We start from the raw sequence: 17,030 nt of genomic DNA on the forward strand, positions 1-17,030 counted from the left end.
TTATCAGTTTTTTTCTGCACTGAGGACGGTCAAGCGGAGGTCTTGACCGAAATATTTGCATAATTTTTCAATTTTTTCACTGGCTCTTAATTGTCCTCGTTTCCTTTCTTCGCGATTTTTTGTTTATTTAAAAACGTTTAAATTGTTAATGACAGTAGTTAGAAAATTGGGGTACTTTTTAATTATAATGCTCAATAAAATCAATTTTTATTGCAATAATTGTGTTGTACGAAACCAAGACAGGAAAGAATATAAAAAATGAAAAATAAAATCAAATAGGTGAGAAAAAGAGGATTTTGTTTGCCAATAGAAAAATATGAAGACGAAGAATAAGCAAATATTTCGACAATGACCCTCCACCAAAGTCGTCCTCGGTGCTAAAAAAAAAAAAAAAAAAAAAAAAAAAAAAAAAAAAAAAAAAAAAAAAAACTTCCAAAGTGAATCTAAGAAGAGCAAAATAGATGCTCACATTGTATAATAATTGTGTTACCATATATAAATTAATATGTGTTAATTTCTATAAAAATAAATTAACTCAATTATTTTCCACTTAGTTTCTGAACCATCCTCTGCATTTTGATATAGGTTGAGTTATTCAAGAGAATTTTAAATAGGCTGAGTTATAGCCCTCTGAATATCATTTTCCAAAGGGCTATGAATAATCATACCGTAATAAAGGTAGCTATGAAGAATTAGACCCTTAATAATTTTTCCTACCTATTTTACAAATCCATTATGAGTGAACCCTTCTTATATCCAAGGCTGTATCCGTAGGGAGAGGGTGGGGGTTTTAGAGTTTCAGCCCCCCCCCCTCCGCATAAAAAATTCCACCTATCTGTTATCTGGCTGACAGAAAATTCTGGCTAGCTGTTCTCCGATCACTTTGATTATTAAAAAGTTTCAATCTCCAGTCAAATGAGCCTCCTCTAAAGCTCATATACCACCCCTTTCATAAAACATATGTCACGGGGCATAACTTAAAACCCCTTTTCAAGACTCATTGGGGTTTGAAGTTTTTTAGGACATTTGTTGACTTGGCAATAAGCGTTAAAGAATCAGTAGAGACTGTCGGCAGTGCGGCAAGCGACATACATACTGCGGCAGTGCAGGAATGAGGCAGGACTAAAAAAAAGTAAATATCAAAAATCTGTTTTCGACCAAATACTATAAACCTTTATTTGATGTCATAGAATAATAGGGTATTAGACACTTTAGGCAGAACTTTAGTTCTGCCATGATTAACAGCCACAAGGTAAATAATTGAATCTTTGTTTCCACCTCTTTCTGCATCCGAATAAGACTGCTTTCGTTGGCTTTTTAAATTAATTTTATGGATGCATTGATAAGATGACGCGACTCTCTTTTGAACAACGCTACGATTCATGGCGATACAGCCGGAAGCGGACTCCAAATTATTTGTCAAGTATTACAAAATTAGATAAGCATTTGACTTGTTACAGTTTTGAAGCTAAAATTAGTATATCGGCGGATAATAGTATGTATTTGATAGCATTGAATTGAATTGTTCGACTCGTAAAAACGCAACAAGAATGCATATAAACATGTTTTTGATGTGTTTCATAATTTTTTTTTTAATCCCCCCCCCCCCGAACCAAAATCCTGGATACACTTTTGCCTTTTTATTTAGTGCTTTCGTTACCAGTGTAAAAAATTTAAGTAGCACACTAAGTACGTTCACAGGGGTAAATCATTTATAATCTCATAATCATTCATTCATAATCATTCATTCATAATCGATCATAATTCGTTCATAACGACATGGCTTAAACCAGGTCAAATATGAATGTTTACAATAAATTAGATAAACACTAAAAAGGCAGATCACAGGCTGAATATTATCAGGAATTGTACATATTCTGGTTATTTGATCCAAGGTTATTCACCTGAATATTTTTTTTTGTGTGTATTTTAAACGTCTTGTGTATTTTCGACCTCACCTATAGTTGAACTGATTGCACTTTCAGACGTAATCATAGTTTTCTTAGGGATGAGAATTGACAAATCTTGCTTCTTTATCTTTGTAGTGGCTTTCAGTCCGTTGCCTAGTCCATCGTATTCTTCTATTTTTAAATTAACAATTTTCGCGCCGTTATCTTGGAGCCACTTCACCAGTTGCCCATTGTCTTTCCTCCTGTCACAACATTTGTCTGTCGTCTTGGAAACCTCTAAAAAAAGGAGAAAATTTTATAAGATAATCCCAAGCAACCCAACGTAAAAACAAATGTTTACTTTGTCTTGTATATCTTATCTACTTTCCATGATTAAATTTCTTTACTTATAAAATAAATAATCAAAAACATTTTTTGTCATTGTTACGCCTTTACCTGGTAGCTACTTTGTCAGCTGCCCAGGTATTTTGCTTCAATAAAATAAAAAAAATCTATCTGACGTTTGCTATAGCTCTAGAGAGAAAAAAAACATGATAAAACATGTCTTTGTTTGGGCATGTATTTGGTTTGGGATATAGGTTCACACAGCTCCAATCTTTAAGGGGGAGATCAAAACATGAGAGCGAAATTTGAGGCATTATTTTAACATTTTGCAGAAGGGAAGGTGAGTTCTAGAGGATACATGCTAGATAGATTTAAGAAAATCATAGTTTTATTCAGATGTAATAGCTAAAATTCACATAGAAACATCGTTTGGTCGTTTTGCTGGACAAAATCCATCATTGTCCATCAGAACTTTAGTTACTCCTACAGCTTTCCTTCTGTCACATACGGGTTCAAGTAAGGTAACCCCCCTTCTCCCATAGAATCAATAGAAATTAGCCGTATTACAATTTTAAAACTGCCATTTAACAGGTGCTAACCTGCTAACCTGGCTAACCAGTGTTTCATACTAAAAAATGCTGTATTGCTACCCCTGCTGCCAAATGAAAGATTCCGTCGTGGATCAGATATTTGGTTAATTTCGGTTTCGGATCAGGGATGGAGTAAATAATTTTCCTTCTCACAAACCTGAGTTTAAAATTCATGAAAGCCTCCTTTGTATTCTTTCATAGAGAAACATTAGAAGGTATCTTCCACGCCATTGGTGCTGACAATTGTTAGCAATATTTTTCTCTGGTATTGGAAATCATAATATTGACTAACCTGAATTTTGGTCATGTGGAATAAATCATGATTTGTAGTACAATCTAAAAACCAAGCTTTAGAATATAAGGAATAGGTATAAGAAAAATATAAAGGCTAAACATATATTAGAAAATTAAAAGTAATTAGTAAAACTGTTAGTCACTGTGAAAAAGCAAGCAATTTTTTTATGCTATTGTGTTTACAAATAAACTGTAAAACGGTATTACATTAGTTTATTAAAGCACAATAGTGGAATCATACTTCAGATTTCCGCAGTTTGACAAAATATTTTTTTGTTTACAGAAATGTTCTATAAAACCTTCAGATAATCCAAAATTTAATCAGACAGATGAGTCGGGATTTATAAAACAGCCTGATTTTTCATACAACAATATTAATCATTATAGACATTCAGTGCATGGAAGTGTTTATTTAATATATTTCCATTTATATACTGGGAGGAGGCGAGTTGAATCATTATAGACATTCAGTGCATGGAAGTGTTTATTTAATATGTGAGTTTTGTTTTTTCTTATTTATTTTTATTTTTTCTTTTTTTATTTCTCTTTATGTGTTTAGTATGTTTTATTGTGAGGTAAGTTAAGTTTTTTTATTTTATTTATTTATTTTATTTTTTTCCTTTGAGAAAGGATCCCGGATGTGGGGCCGAAATATTCGGAGCTTTTGTGCATAATTAATTGTTTTGTATTTCACTGCTTTATAGAAAATTAAAACCCGTTTTTCTTGTTTAAAATTTTTTTTGTTTTTAAACATCCAATTCATACAACCACCAAGTTGTTTTTTTCTCCTGATAAAGCTCGCTGTTTTCGGTCACTAGCTTGGTTAAGGTTACTTGCACTACATAAATCAGATAGGAAAAAAAATGACATTCGATTCCCATTCAGTTCTCTTTCCAAATACAATAATTACTGCTGCCAGAGTTGTATTTCCAGCCCTTCTAATAAGACAATATATAGCCTATATACATTATATACAAAAGTTTGATATATACTAAAGCTAAAATACACAAGTTTGCTGTTTCAGTATCTTTTTCTTTTTTTTTAACTTAGAATTATGAACCGATTGATGAGGAATAAGTTCAAAAATAATGTCAAGCCCAAAAAATCAGCTAAATTCTGTATATAGTGAACTGACCCTATAAGGAACATGAAAAGGTGACTGGGACACAATTCCAACATCAGTGATTATTATATTTGGAGAGCATTGATCGAAGAATTTCAAGGTATATTCGTTTCTGTTTTTTCTATCTGATCTCTGTGCTATTACGTAACCTTAACCCTTTGCTTAACAATCAAATAAGAGGCAGCTAATGATCAAGCCAAATCAGAATATATTTAGCATGAATCTCGTCAAATTTACTTTTCGAATGCAAGTTGAGCCTTGGGAGGGGGTTAAGAAGGAAGCTTTCAATAGATTGAAATGGAGGAGGAGATTACTCAGCTGCATTGGTCTTAGGCGGCTTGATGCTGGAATGGTCTGTAAGTAGTAGTATGTAATATGCTGTATAGTTTTGTTATTTATATTTTTCAGTTTCGTTTTTAAATTGTACAGCACATCATATTTTCATTCTTCATGACAAAGTTGATAACAGATTTTAGTAACAATAGCATTGGAAATGGTCTTCTTGCTTGTAAGTAAAAGGACCTTGAATAAACTATCTCTGTTTTTTATTCTTTTTTGTTACAAAATATATGCAAAAGACATGTGGCAACAACAAACAAAAACCACTAACAGGGTTGCACACTATAATTTGCCCCTAAGATTTCTCCAAAGGAATGAAAATTGAAAATGGACAAACAGAGTAAGAAAAGCAAGAACTTATTCATATTACATGCAAACTAGAGTTTGATCCCCAACAAATTGCAACAGAAATGATTTTTAAACCATATTGTAGAGAAAAAAAAAAGCTGAACAGTATATGCGAAGTTGCACATTCTAGGTCGACGCAAAACTAGTTCTTTTTGCTTTCCGTGCCTTGCCTGCGTATGCAGCCTGTCCCAAGCCAGGATAAAGAGGGAGGGTTGGGCTGTGAGCTTGCGACCCACACCCGGGACCTCAAAGGCCTGCCCTCGGGGGATATCCTAACTGCAATCGAAACATCAAGTTTGAACCTCGGATTTTCGAACCCCCTTTTGATGACGACCTCTGCATGCCCACGGACAAGATTTATGAATGCGAAACAATACCTCAAATTTGGTTTCTGATACGTCCGCACAATGTCTCAAGACTCCAAGACTGAACAAGTGCTAAGAGCACTGGAAGATTACCACCTCGACCTTCTGGCTCTGTCGGAAGTTCGATGGCTAGGATCTGGATCAAATAAACTGGATGGAGATGTGACCATTATACACAGTGGATCGCAGCAAAAGCGTGAATACGGAGTAGCCCTAATGATGACAAAACAGACTTCCCAAGCTCTACTACAGTGAACACCGGTGTCACATAGAATCCTGAAAGCCCGCTTCATCGGGCGCATGCGAAACTGTCAGTAATAGTATGCTACGCACCCACCAATGACGCCACCGACGAATCAAAAGACGAATTTTACAGAGCTCTCAACTCCGTAGCAAACGACACACCACGGCTTGACATAGCATGTTTTCTAGGAGACTTTAACGCGAAAGAAGGGAATAACCGATCATTTTCCCCAGAGGTTCTCGACAAGCATGGCCTGGGCCAGCGAAACGAAGACGTAGAACTACTTATCGACTTCGCGCTCCTTAACAACCTAGTAATCGGAGGTACCCTATTTTCTCATCGCGATGTACACAAATATTCTTGGATATCTCCCGATGGCCACATCCGAAATCAGATTGACCATTGTCTTTGGAGCAGGAAGTGGAGATCAAGCCTACTTGATATAAGGGGATATAGAGGAACTGAAGACGGCTCAGATCATAATCTGATGGCAGCCAAAAACCACCTCAAATTGAAAAGAAATAGAAACGCAAAAAAGGCTCCCTTGAACCCAGTCTTTGACTCGGAGAAACTGAGGTTGAGAGAATTCAACAAAGCCTTTAAACTAGAGATGCGGAATAGATTGGAAGCCTTGTCTTTACTAGATGATGTTGATAGCAATCAACATTGGGAAAGCATAAAGTTGTGCTTTCATTACGCCGCGAAAGCCACCATTGGGTACCGCAAGAGCCCAAAAGACCAGTGGCTATCTGACCAAACATGGGAACTCATAGAGACAAGGAAAAAAGTAAAATCATCACTTATCCAAAGACAAACCCCCGACCAACAGATCCTCAGAAACAATGAATACAGAGCTGCGGATAAAGAGGTAAAGAAGAGTGCCAGAAAAGACCAGAGAAACCTGCTGGAGCGAAAAGCAGCGCAGGCAGAAGAGGCAGCGAAGAGAGGTGATTCAAGAGTCGTCAATAAAATCACTAATGGGATTATTGGAAAAAAATCCTCTATTCAACATGGACCAGTAACGGACCCCTCGGGCATTCTGATAACACAGCAGTCTGACGTAAACGAAGTTTGGGCCATTCACTTCGAGAAGGTGTTGAATAGATCTCCAACAGACGATCCCCCAGAGATCACAGCAACAACACTGTTTTCCTTAGATATCAGCACGGATCCTCCGCCGTCGACTGAAATTATAGCAGCAGCAAAGAAGCTGAAAAATTGGAAGTCGCCTGGTGAAGACAGGATATCCGTGGAAATAATCAAAGCGACTGTTATGACCTGCCTCAAGTTCTGGACAGCGCTGTTCGCAGTAATCCAGACGACCGCCAAAATACCTACGGATTGGAAACGCAGCACCCTTGTGAGGACCTTTAAGAAAGACGATGCGTCCTTCCCAGGCAACTGGCGAGGAATCTGCATGCTTTCCATACCCAGCAAATTGCTGACGCACATTTTACTGCAGAGAATCAGCTCGCAGCTCGACAGACACCTTCGCCACGAGCAACATGGATTCAGACCGAACCGTATTTGTGCAGACCTGATATTTGCTCTACGGCTACTGACGGAAGAAAGCAGATAATGGCGCTCCAAAATCTATATGATATTCATCGACTTTGAGAAGGCATTAGACACTGTAGACCGCCAAAATCTGTGGAAGATCGTACTCCATTACGGAATCCCTGAAAAGATAGTTTCGCTGATCGTTGCGTTTTATGAAGATAGCGAGTACTGTGTAAAGGCACCAGATGGCCAAACTCGTTTCTTCCACATTCTGTCAGGATCTTGTCACAAATTTATCACTCTTGAATTTATTCTAACCTTGTAGATTGACTTTATATCTGTTAATATCTTTTTATCACAGGCAGCGCAATAGGGCTGCCAAAATAAAGAACGATGTTGACACAATGTATTATTTATTTATTTATTATTATTTTTTTTTTTAGACCGGGGCATTTCTTACAGAAGAAGTTGTCTTAGAAACTTCAAAAACTAGTCATTCGATTTGAAATTGAAAGGGCTAGTGTCCTTTTTGATAGTCAAAAGTGATTGGAAGGCAACTAGCCCCCAACGTCCATAATTTTCTTAACATATCCAATTTGAATTTTGAGATAGTCATTTTGTTCAGCGTATTTGAAAGTTCCGAAAATTTTATTTTAAGGGCGACACCCCCCCCCCCCTAGAGCCCAAAGGGTATGGGTTTTAAGTTTTGCCCTGGGGGCATACAAGGTTTTTATAGAATTATTTTTGGAGGTGGCTCATTGGATTGGTAATCAGAAGTTCCAGTGCCCTTTTTAAGAGTAACAGTGGACAGAGGGTATCTCCCCCCCCCCCAAACTCACACAGGTCTTAATGTCCCAAAGGGATTCCACTTGAAATTTTGAGGTAGCAATTTTATTTAAATTAGCTCAAAGATCCTATAACAAAGCTATTTGGGTTGAAACAAACCGCGAAAGTCTGGGGGAAAGGGTTTTAAGTTATGCCCTTGGGGACTTTAAGATTTTAATGTAAGGGAAAGTTGTATAAACTTTAGAGAAGTCTCATTTGGTTGAAAGTTGGAAATTATAGTTCCCCTTTAAGCGTCAAAAGTGAAGAAGCGCAACTAGCCCCCTCCCCCCGACTACCCCTCTTTTCAACAAATGCATCTGATTGAATTTGTGAAATAGCCACGCCCATCATTTCCCCCAACACATCCAATCAAAATTTTAATATAGCAATTTTTTGTTCAGCACATTTAAAGAGACCAGACTTGACTTCTTTGAGGATGAACCACCCCAACGCCCTCATTTCAAGTGTTTTAAGTTATGTCCTAGGGGCACTTAATTTTTTTTATAGAAAAGGTGGTCGTATATACTTCACATGGGTCTTATTGAATGGGTACCCAGAAGTCTCACTTTCTTTTTTATGAGTCAACGTGATCCGAGGGCAGCTACTTTACCGCCCCCCCCCACGTCTTGTTTTCCCGACATGCTGACAATAAAAATTTTGAGACAGTCATGTATTCAAAATAGGCTTTTGACCTTGTTACAAACCCCCAGAGTTTGGGACAAGGGTTGTAAAATATGCCGTGGGAGCATTTAAGGATTATACGGAAGGAATCGTTGTATAAACTTTAGAGGTGGCTCATTTTTTTGAAAACTGGAAGTTATAGTTCTCATATGAGAGCGAAAAGTGATGGAGGTCTACTAGGCCCCCCCCCTGCTCACTACATTTGTTTCATGAGTCGCATCGAATTGAAATCGTGAGACATCCATTTTCAAACAAATTAATCTACATATAACAATACCATAAGAGAGATGATCAATTGACAAAAAGGGTAATATTTGCACGCTACTATTACTATCACAAACACTACTTCTTCTGTAGCGGGTACTGCTAAGTATAAGCATATGGAAATAAACATCTGAGGAAACGTTGAGTGGAAACGTTGAACTAAATCTAAGCATATTATGTTCATGCAGATTGCTGATATAGGCGTATCAGCAATATTTTAGAACGCATTATCTTATCAAGAGGAAACTTCTGGGGTATCATGAGTGAAATATTCGGTTGACCAAAAGGCAAAATGTAGGCTACCTGCTACTACGGTATATAAAAAAGTTTCATAATCATCAACATGAGATTTTTACGCTTCTCGTCGTCGTGACCCCCATTTTTTTTTTTACCAGACCATCTTTTGCTGGCTAAATTGTCAGTTTTGAGATCTAATAATTAGTTAGCCTGAATCACAGTTTATATAATTAGCAGTATGATCTTTCCCTATCTCACCCATTATAAAAACCCGGACCGAGGTGCGACTGCTCCAGAGAACCTATTAACATAAGCGACATTAGATTTTTTCATGGGTAGGCAATGTATAATCACCTATGGAACAAATACTGACAAAAGCACTTGGCCAGCTCACCAATAAGTGGGCAATAAGTGCCCAAATTAGTGGGAAGAGTTTTTTGATCGTACCTAGAATGAAAAGCCAGAAATCATCTGCGGCACACTTATTGTATTATTATATAAACTGTGGCCTGAATCTAATCGTCGCTGGTTCTATCACCTGATGGGTTGGCCTAAAAAAAATGATTACAAGATGTTTATTAAAACATTAAAAATATTAGAAAACGGAAATCATCTATGAAACTAGTTTTCAGCAGCCGACATTTAAAATCCCTCTTAGAATAAACTATTATGAACACACTGACTAGTCTTCACAACTGATAAAATTATCGAATCAAGTTCATGAACATTTGAAAGACAGAATCAAACTCCAACTATTATTCACAATTTATTCTTCTAATTCAGATATCTAAGCTTCGACGGTCTCCTCATCGTTATACCTTTCGAGTCTTGGAGTCAGAGCATGCTGTCCCTTTGCACGTTTTACATGCTGCAGTGCAAGCTAAGCCGTTTTTAAAGCAGCTACATCTTGTTGAGCTACATTCCAGTTGACAGGAGCACTTCACGATTTTCAGAAGCAGACGAGGGGCTGGTAGGACGTCAGTAGACAATGGATAAAAGAAGTCATCTTTATTTTTCCAACCTCATTCCTCGACTTTAAGTTCAGAATTAGGATCTCTACTCCATACCTGAACTCGGTAGAAAACCCTGTAACTGTGGAATTTAGCCGCATCAAAAGTTGGTGGTAACTATTCTGGGTGGACGAACGTGCTAGAAGTGGTCACCTTCTTTTTAAAATCTTCCCTGCGGAGTTCATTCAGATTTCCCCCTTTTGATGAGCCAGAGACGTCTTCCCCAGCTACTCTTACTTCCTCCTTCGAAGCTGACTTCAGCATGAAAACTACAGCTGATGTACGAAAATCGGCATCCGTCATTAGCTTCTTCAGAGCAAGACCTTCCACACTGTGAATCCGTGAAGTAGAGTCACAGCCTAAGATGGCGTGAGCAAAAAGAATCAGATGGCATATCTCTTGGCCCAGATTCTCTTTCAATTTGTGACCCATATTCGGGGAGCTTTGTTCAACTTTGGCTCAGATGCAAAGAATAGTTTCTTGCTTGATATGTCACCATGATAACACAATAGAACCAAAAGATCAGTATCATCTCCAATGACGGCAGTCTCATAATACCGGGAATAATCAACAGCAGCTTGCACAATTGGGACATCTGCATCACCTGGTGCCTGGACTATGACGAAGCCCTTTGATCGGAGATAAACAGCCAACGCACAGATAAACCTGGCCTTGTTTTTCTTGCAGGACAAGAACTAATCCTTTTTTGTCTTCAGCTGCATATCTGATGTGAAGAAGATCTCAAGGCCGATTATACTACTTCTCTTCGACTGGGCCCTATCCTTTATGGTGGCTCCGCAATCGTAGCCATCGAACACAATAATGGCAGATGAATACTTTTGAGTTACATAAGTAGCATAATAGTACAACATTTCGGAGTATTGTTCGTTTTTGGCCCATGGAATTCTGCACAAAAGAGCTCTACCGTCGATGATATATCGAATGTCTTTGGGAAGAGGAGTAGAGCGCTCCTCAAAATTGCAAACCATTGCTATAGCCTTGGCAAACTCTGGCTTGTTCGGAGACCGGAGCATGCAAGATCTGTCAAAAAGTGATGCTGGATAGAAACACAGTTTGTGTTGAAAGTACTCAGATTCCGTGAGATTGATCCTCTTTGCTAGCGTGATGAACCTCCGAAAAAGGAGAGTGGGGTCCAGTCTTTTTCAATATCCATCTGGATTCTGCTTTGTAGTAAATTGAACTGCCTGTTGTTTTCGTCAAAACATAAAATCAACGACCCGCTTTCCAGACATGGTGAAAATGACTCTTAAGCGTAAAGCTCAATAAGAACCAATGTTACCAGATTCGTAGGCTGTCAGACCGTTGGTGACGTTTTTTAGTTAAAGATCCTCATTAGATAGCGATTTCTTTTGTTAGAAATCGATAGCGATCTAGGTGTCTTTATAATCTTTTCCCTACCTCGGCTCGGATGTTTCCTTATGTTGTTAACTAGTTCCATAGATAACTTGTGACATACCTTCCATCAAAGATTTAGTGCAGAGCAGACTGGTCGAGACAGAAAGCAATAAAGCCCTTTGAACCTCTGTCATACCACTTCCATCCGTAAGGCCACCGGCCGATTTGAGACAACGCATGAGCTCCTGCTCAACGACAAGATCCGTGGAGAGCCGTTTTAGCTTGTTACATGGCAGAAAAATCGAATTTTTTGTATCTATAGATGGCAAGACATCAAACATGGGCATTAACGGGACTTAATAAAGGATTACTCCAGGTAATTTTCAATTGTGAAATTTTAGCTTACAGCTTTATACGGGAAATCACTTGGACAAAGCGTGGGATAAAACGTTGATATTATTTATTGCATACGGATGTCATCAAAGTGGTGTAGTTGCCTTCTGGTCTTCTAACATTAAGCATTAACTGAAAATAAAAAAGTGCATGTTGATGAATATGAAACGGGTTTTCTAGTAGATATTACATCAGGTTAATTTGATTTTTGGGCTCTGCTCATCATTTTATATCAGAATAGTTGCCTTCTGATAATATTGTGAAAAAGAGGTAACAACAATGAGAAGGGTAAAATCACATATTGATGATTATGAAACTTTTTCTGGTACATTGTACATCAAATTTGCTTTCATTTTTGGGCTCAGCTCTTCATTTTACATCAGGACGGCACTTCATATACAGAAAAATGAACATTTACCGATATTTCCTTTCTTTAGAAAAAAACTGAAAAATTGACACAAAAAGCAAAAAAAACTAGTCTTGCGTCGACCTAAAATGTACAACTTTGGATATGTTATTAAGCTTTCTTTTCTCTACAATATGGTATAAAAATCATTTCTGTTGCAATATGTTGGGGATTGACCCATATTTTTGGCTAGTTTACCTGTAGGCTACTATCAAGGTAAACATACATTTTCCATAGACTTCTCTGATAGCAGCATAGACCCCCAGGTAAATGGTAAAGCACAGACACAAAAAAAAACAGCCATTGAAAAAAATTTAGCTAGCACTTATAACTTGGGGGGGGGGGATCAAAGCTACCCTTAATAGGAATAAATTCTTTAACAAAAGTCATTACCTCAAGCAACTGTTGAGGCAAAACTTTTACTGAATACTGTGGAAACTGCTAAAGCACAACTCAATGTTACTGCACATTTTGGAGCAACAGACCACTGTGCTTAGCATGAGACTTTTCTAAAGTTTGTCTTTGTTTAGTTAATGAACATTAGTAACGTCAAGGACTCAATCCTCCTAACACATGAGTAAAATTTCACAGATATCGTTTAGAACCTATGAGAGACAACCATCAAAATAAGACATGTCTCAAATGGGAGGCATCAATGACTGCATTAAAAAGATTACTATGAAAACATATTTTTTCTTGAAATTGGTTATATTATTTTAGCTTAGGAGGGGGCCCAAAAACTCAACAGCACTAATTTCATACTAATTAGGTTATATTTCTCTTAGAAATTATCTCCAGTTGCAAGCAAAACCTTTTCTAATTAGTTATGACAGATGACATACCTACAGATAGGGGACCCTTTAATCCCAAGATTGTTTTCATCCTCTTCTTCCATATGAATGCTGAAACAAATGCCAAAAAAAGCACAATTTCCTATTTTGGAAGTGTTAGAAATCTCTCACTGTAAGAAATATTTTACCCCTAAAGGATTGAAACCATCAAAATCAGTTTGAAGATATTGCTGATTACTAGAAAACTTGGCTTACTGAGACAAATCTCTTCTGTTCTTATTATTATCAATCAGTAGAGTTCTTGCTAAATTTTCTTCAAGCAGTCTTACAAATTTTTTGAAAAGGCTTTTGGTTTCCACACCATTTGAAAGAATTATTTCACTTGTAATCTACCAACACAGCCAAAGAGAAAAAGTGAGGTGATATTCCTATAATTCTGTGGTAAGTAAGGGGAATTAAATTTCACTGGTTTGATTCTGTGATGTGTTTTTGTAAGTCAATTGTCGTATTCCTTAAGCATAGTCCATATGGGAAGACAAATAAGCTCCCTTTGTGAAATCCTAAGCTGGTAAACAAACAAAAAGTTATATTCAATCTGATTTGATCTTCAATGTGAAATTTCAAACCAGTAAAACGAACAAGATGCCTTTCAGTTATAAGAATGTTTACCAGCTATTCCTCTGTTTCTCTCTTGTGAAACCTAAACTTGAATTTATTGTGATATAAAAGAGTTTATCATATATACTTGATTACATCTAAGCAACTACTTAATATGAAAACATTGAAAGTATTGAACTTTATTTGAAAGTATTGAAAGTTTATTCAACAAAAACATTATACATAAATTTATACAATGGAGACAGAGAGGTAGCTTGTTATGTCTCCCCTAACAATAAAAGAATAGAAAAAGAAATTACACATCAATAGCTCTCAAGGAGCAAAGAAAAGAAAAATATTTTAATTAATACAACACTCTCTCAACAAACCCCTCTTTTCCTACCCACAAGATAGGGCCTTGCTAAGCAGAATTGCATTACTTTAAAGTTGTCTTAATTCTAACCATAACTAAAATAGTAATAATCTGGCAAACTTTTAACGTTTGTCATATACAAATGATTTCATTAGATTAAGACAATTTTACCATTTTTAACCATTTCCAAAAAGTCCAAATTATTGTTTGGTAAATTTCCATGAGTGCCTGAACAACATGAAGAATACCATTTTCCATTGGAATTTTACCATATTATTGTGTATTTGTTCCACTGTTGTTTTCTAAATGAATAACATAGAAAATAGTATTACAAAAATACCTTCTTCAATGTGTATAATCTTTGACATAAGATAATGACAGTCTTTATATAACTGAAGAGCTTGTTTTGCATTTCCTGATGGGAACTTCTCACTAGTCTCTGAAAAGTTAAAATGAAAATAGATCACAATAAATAGGCACAATCAAACAGGCACAATGAATAATAAATATTAAACAAGAAACAACTCAAATAGTAAATGAACACAAATATTTTTACAACACATTTAAAACAAATCTACAATATAATATATAGTAAATACTAGTTGTGTCAAAGATACAATGAGAACATAAAAGAATGCAGATAGGCTTAGTTAAAACTGAGTAGATTACTTTAAATAGATTGTGCTATAGTCTCAGTAGACTGTATTAAAATCAATTTGTGTGCTACTGGGATGGAAATTTTCAATTGCACATCCTAAAGCAGCTTCTTAAAATTTGGATAGTGCTCCTGTTAAATTATAATTTTGGCTATCCAAAGCAACTTTTTAAGTGAAAAATTAATATATGTGGTTTGTAAAGGCAAATTATGAAGAATTTAAACCCCTAGCCAATATCAATAATATTGACAATATAGGTGACAAAAAAGATGTCAAACAGAAGTGTTGGGTGTCAAAATGGTACTTTTTTCATTTACCTTCAATAACACAATGACTCCCATAAATAATTGAAAAAAAAACATGGTGCTTACCATAAGCTTTGGAAAGTGTAAAAACAAAAATACAAGAAGTAATAAGAAATTGTAAGCAATTCCAAGATATCTGGGTAAAGGGCCCTCCAGATTTTGAAAAATACTTTTAGGTTGGTGTGGGGGGGGAGGAGGTGTTTTCATGGGAAAATGCCTGTTTTTAGTGTGTTCATTGAAAAAATTACATCAGTTTAGCGGGTGGCCACTTCTAAAGAAATCTGCATTCTAATTTGGGTATTTAAAGACAATACAAACAAATATAGAGGTAAACACTGGGAATAGGAGTAGATACTTCAAAAAACCTTTTCAGGACATGATGTAGGCTCTAGATCACTCTTGAAGATTTCCCTTGCCTCAATTACTGTCCAAGATCACAAAATGCACCAAGGATTTTACCTCCTTTGGCTTGACATATTAGTTTAAGTAAATAGTGACTTTCTTCATTACTTGTAATTTACATGTGGTTTAGGAATACTCAAAGCTGCTAATATGACTACAGCTTTGCAAAATTTTTTTGTCCATATGGGTTCAATCACTAGAGTGTTTCATTGAAGAAACCTAAAATCTAGGCTCAACTGTGACTATGCCTAAAAGTCAGTCTCTATTTAGCACTTTATACAAAGATGGAACAGGAAAATGCAGATTCTTTTACAGTAGAAACAGGTATTCTATTCCATTTTTGTGGATTGGCAAAAAAAGGAACTGACAATGTTCCTTTTTCCACAAAATTCAATTTTTTGTAGAAAGTACCAAATAAAGACTGGCTTAAGCCCTATGTGAATTGCTGCTTTACCTGGGGATCAAAAAGTAGAGATGCCATTAAAAAAAGTAGAAAACCATACAGTTTGACAAAGGATTTGAGTTAGAACACAAAAACAGTAATACAAAAAAAGCAGCATGTTTCATGGATCTACTTTTGACAAAATATTATAATATTTCTAATCACAGGCAATTAAAGTCAAGTCTTTTAATATAAGCTGAAGACATCTTTTTTGATACTTATCAGTTATATAATAAACAGTTGAAAAGTGAAGTTTGGTTAATGCTAGTGTAATAAAACAAAATTATTATGAAAATATAATAGTTTAGAAACAAATTCGGGCTATGTATTTGCACATTAGGGGGGTGGGGTAAAGAATAGCATATATTAAATATATAACCTAAACAAACCAATTCTAACCTAACCAAAATACCAACTAAATACTTCATCATTCACAATTGAAATTCTTGAGTGTTTGTTATATAACCAATAAGTATCCCATCAATTTTTTATATGATTATACAAAATACATACTTTTCAAATTGAAAATATTGTTCAATCTTTATGATAAAACCTGTGATTTATCTCTGTAAAAAAAACTTCATGGATTCAAACATTTAAACATTTAATACATATAGCAGGGCAAAACTTTTGAGTGGCTTTGTTGAGTAAAAGAGGATTTAAGGGACTTCAAATCAAGTTGGGTTTTGCCTATCATAAGAAAAACCAATTATACTATATCTTGTAACATACAATTTTGTATCTTTGGCACATTTGGAAAAGTTTCCAAAACTGGCCAAGAACTAGGGCCCACTATGAATTCAAAGCATTTAAGAAGTAAAGGCCTTTTTGCTGTTTTCTATGTCAAATTTTATTTCTACCATTATTTCATTTAAACACTGCAGCCACATCTTGTTCCAAGAATTTGCAGAAGTGACAAAAGTGTTTTCTATCTAAAAATGACATTATACTTAAAAAGTCTACAAGATCCCTGAATTACTTAGCAAGAATCAAAGTGAATATACCCTTTTATATGTTTTTTAGGTAAAATTCTACTTTAGTTACTTTTGGCTATCTTGGAAAGGAGTTGGGTTAGGAAAATGAAACTTTCAGGGATGGATGTACATGCTAAGGTTTGTCCCGGGAAGGTACTTTGAAGTACCTACCTCCACTCATCCCCCCTCTATATAATGGTAAATTACTGCACATTACTAGTTGTTTTTAACTCATATTTCATCCTATATTACTATCATAAATATAAATCACTGCTTACCTT

At 36.0% G+C, this 17,030-nt stretch overlaps 1 protein-coding gene across 1 annotated transcript in view; it reads right to left on the reverse strand.

The window, feature by feature from the left end:
- LOC148950660 (actin-histidine N-methyltransferase-like) overlaps positions 1 to 17,030 on the reverse strand; it is a 243,758-nt gene that overhangs the window by 216,561 nt on the left and 10,167 nt on the right. Inside the window, exons 2-3 of the mRNA XM_089092544.1 lie at positions 14,311 to 14,409; positions 1,959 to 2,186 (exon numbers count right to left, since the gene is read on the reverse strand). Of these exons, the coding sequence (XP_088948670.1) occupies positions 1,959 to 2,186; positions 14,311 to 14,409 (327 nt within the window). The remainder of the gene's footprint in view (positions 1 to 1,958; positions 2,187 to 14,310; positions 14,410 to 17,030) is intronic.

This window comes from Artemia sp. Qi Xiang Cuo, chromosome 7, assembly GCF_049724085.1.
Source record: "Artemia sp. Qi Xiang Cuo chromosome 7, ASM4972408v1, whole genome shotgun sequence".
Taxonomy (NCBI): Eukaryota; Metazoa; Arthropoda; class Branchiopoda; order Anostraca; family Artemiidae; genus Artemia; species Artemia sp. Qi Xiang Cuo.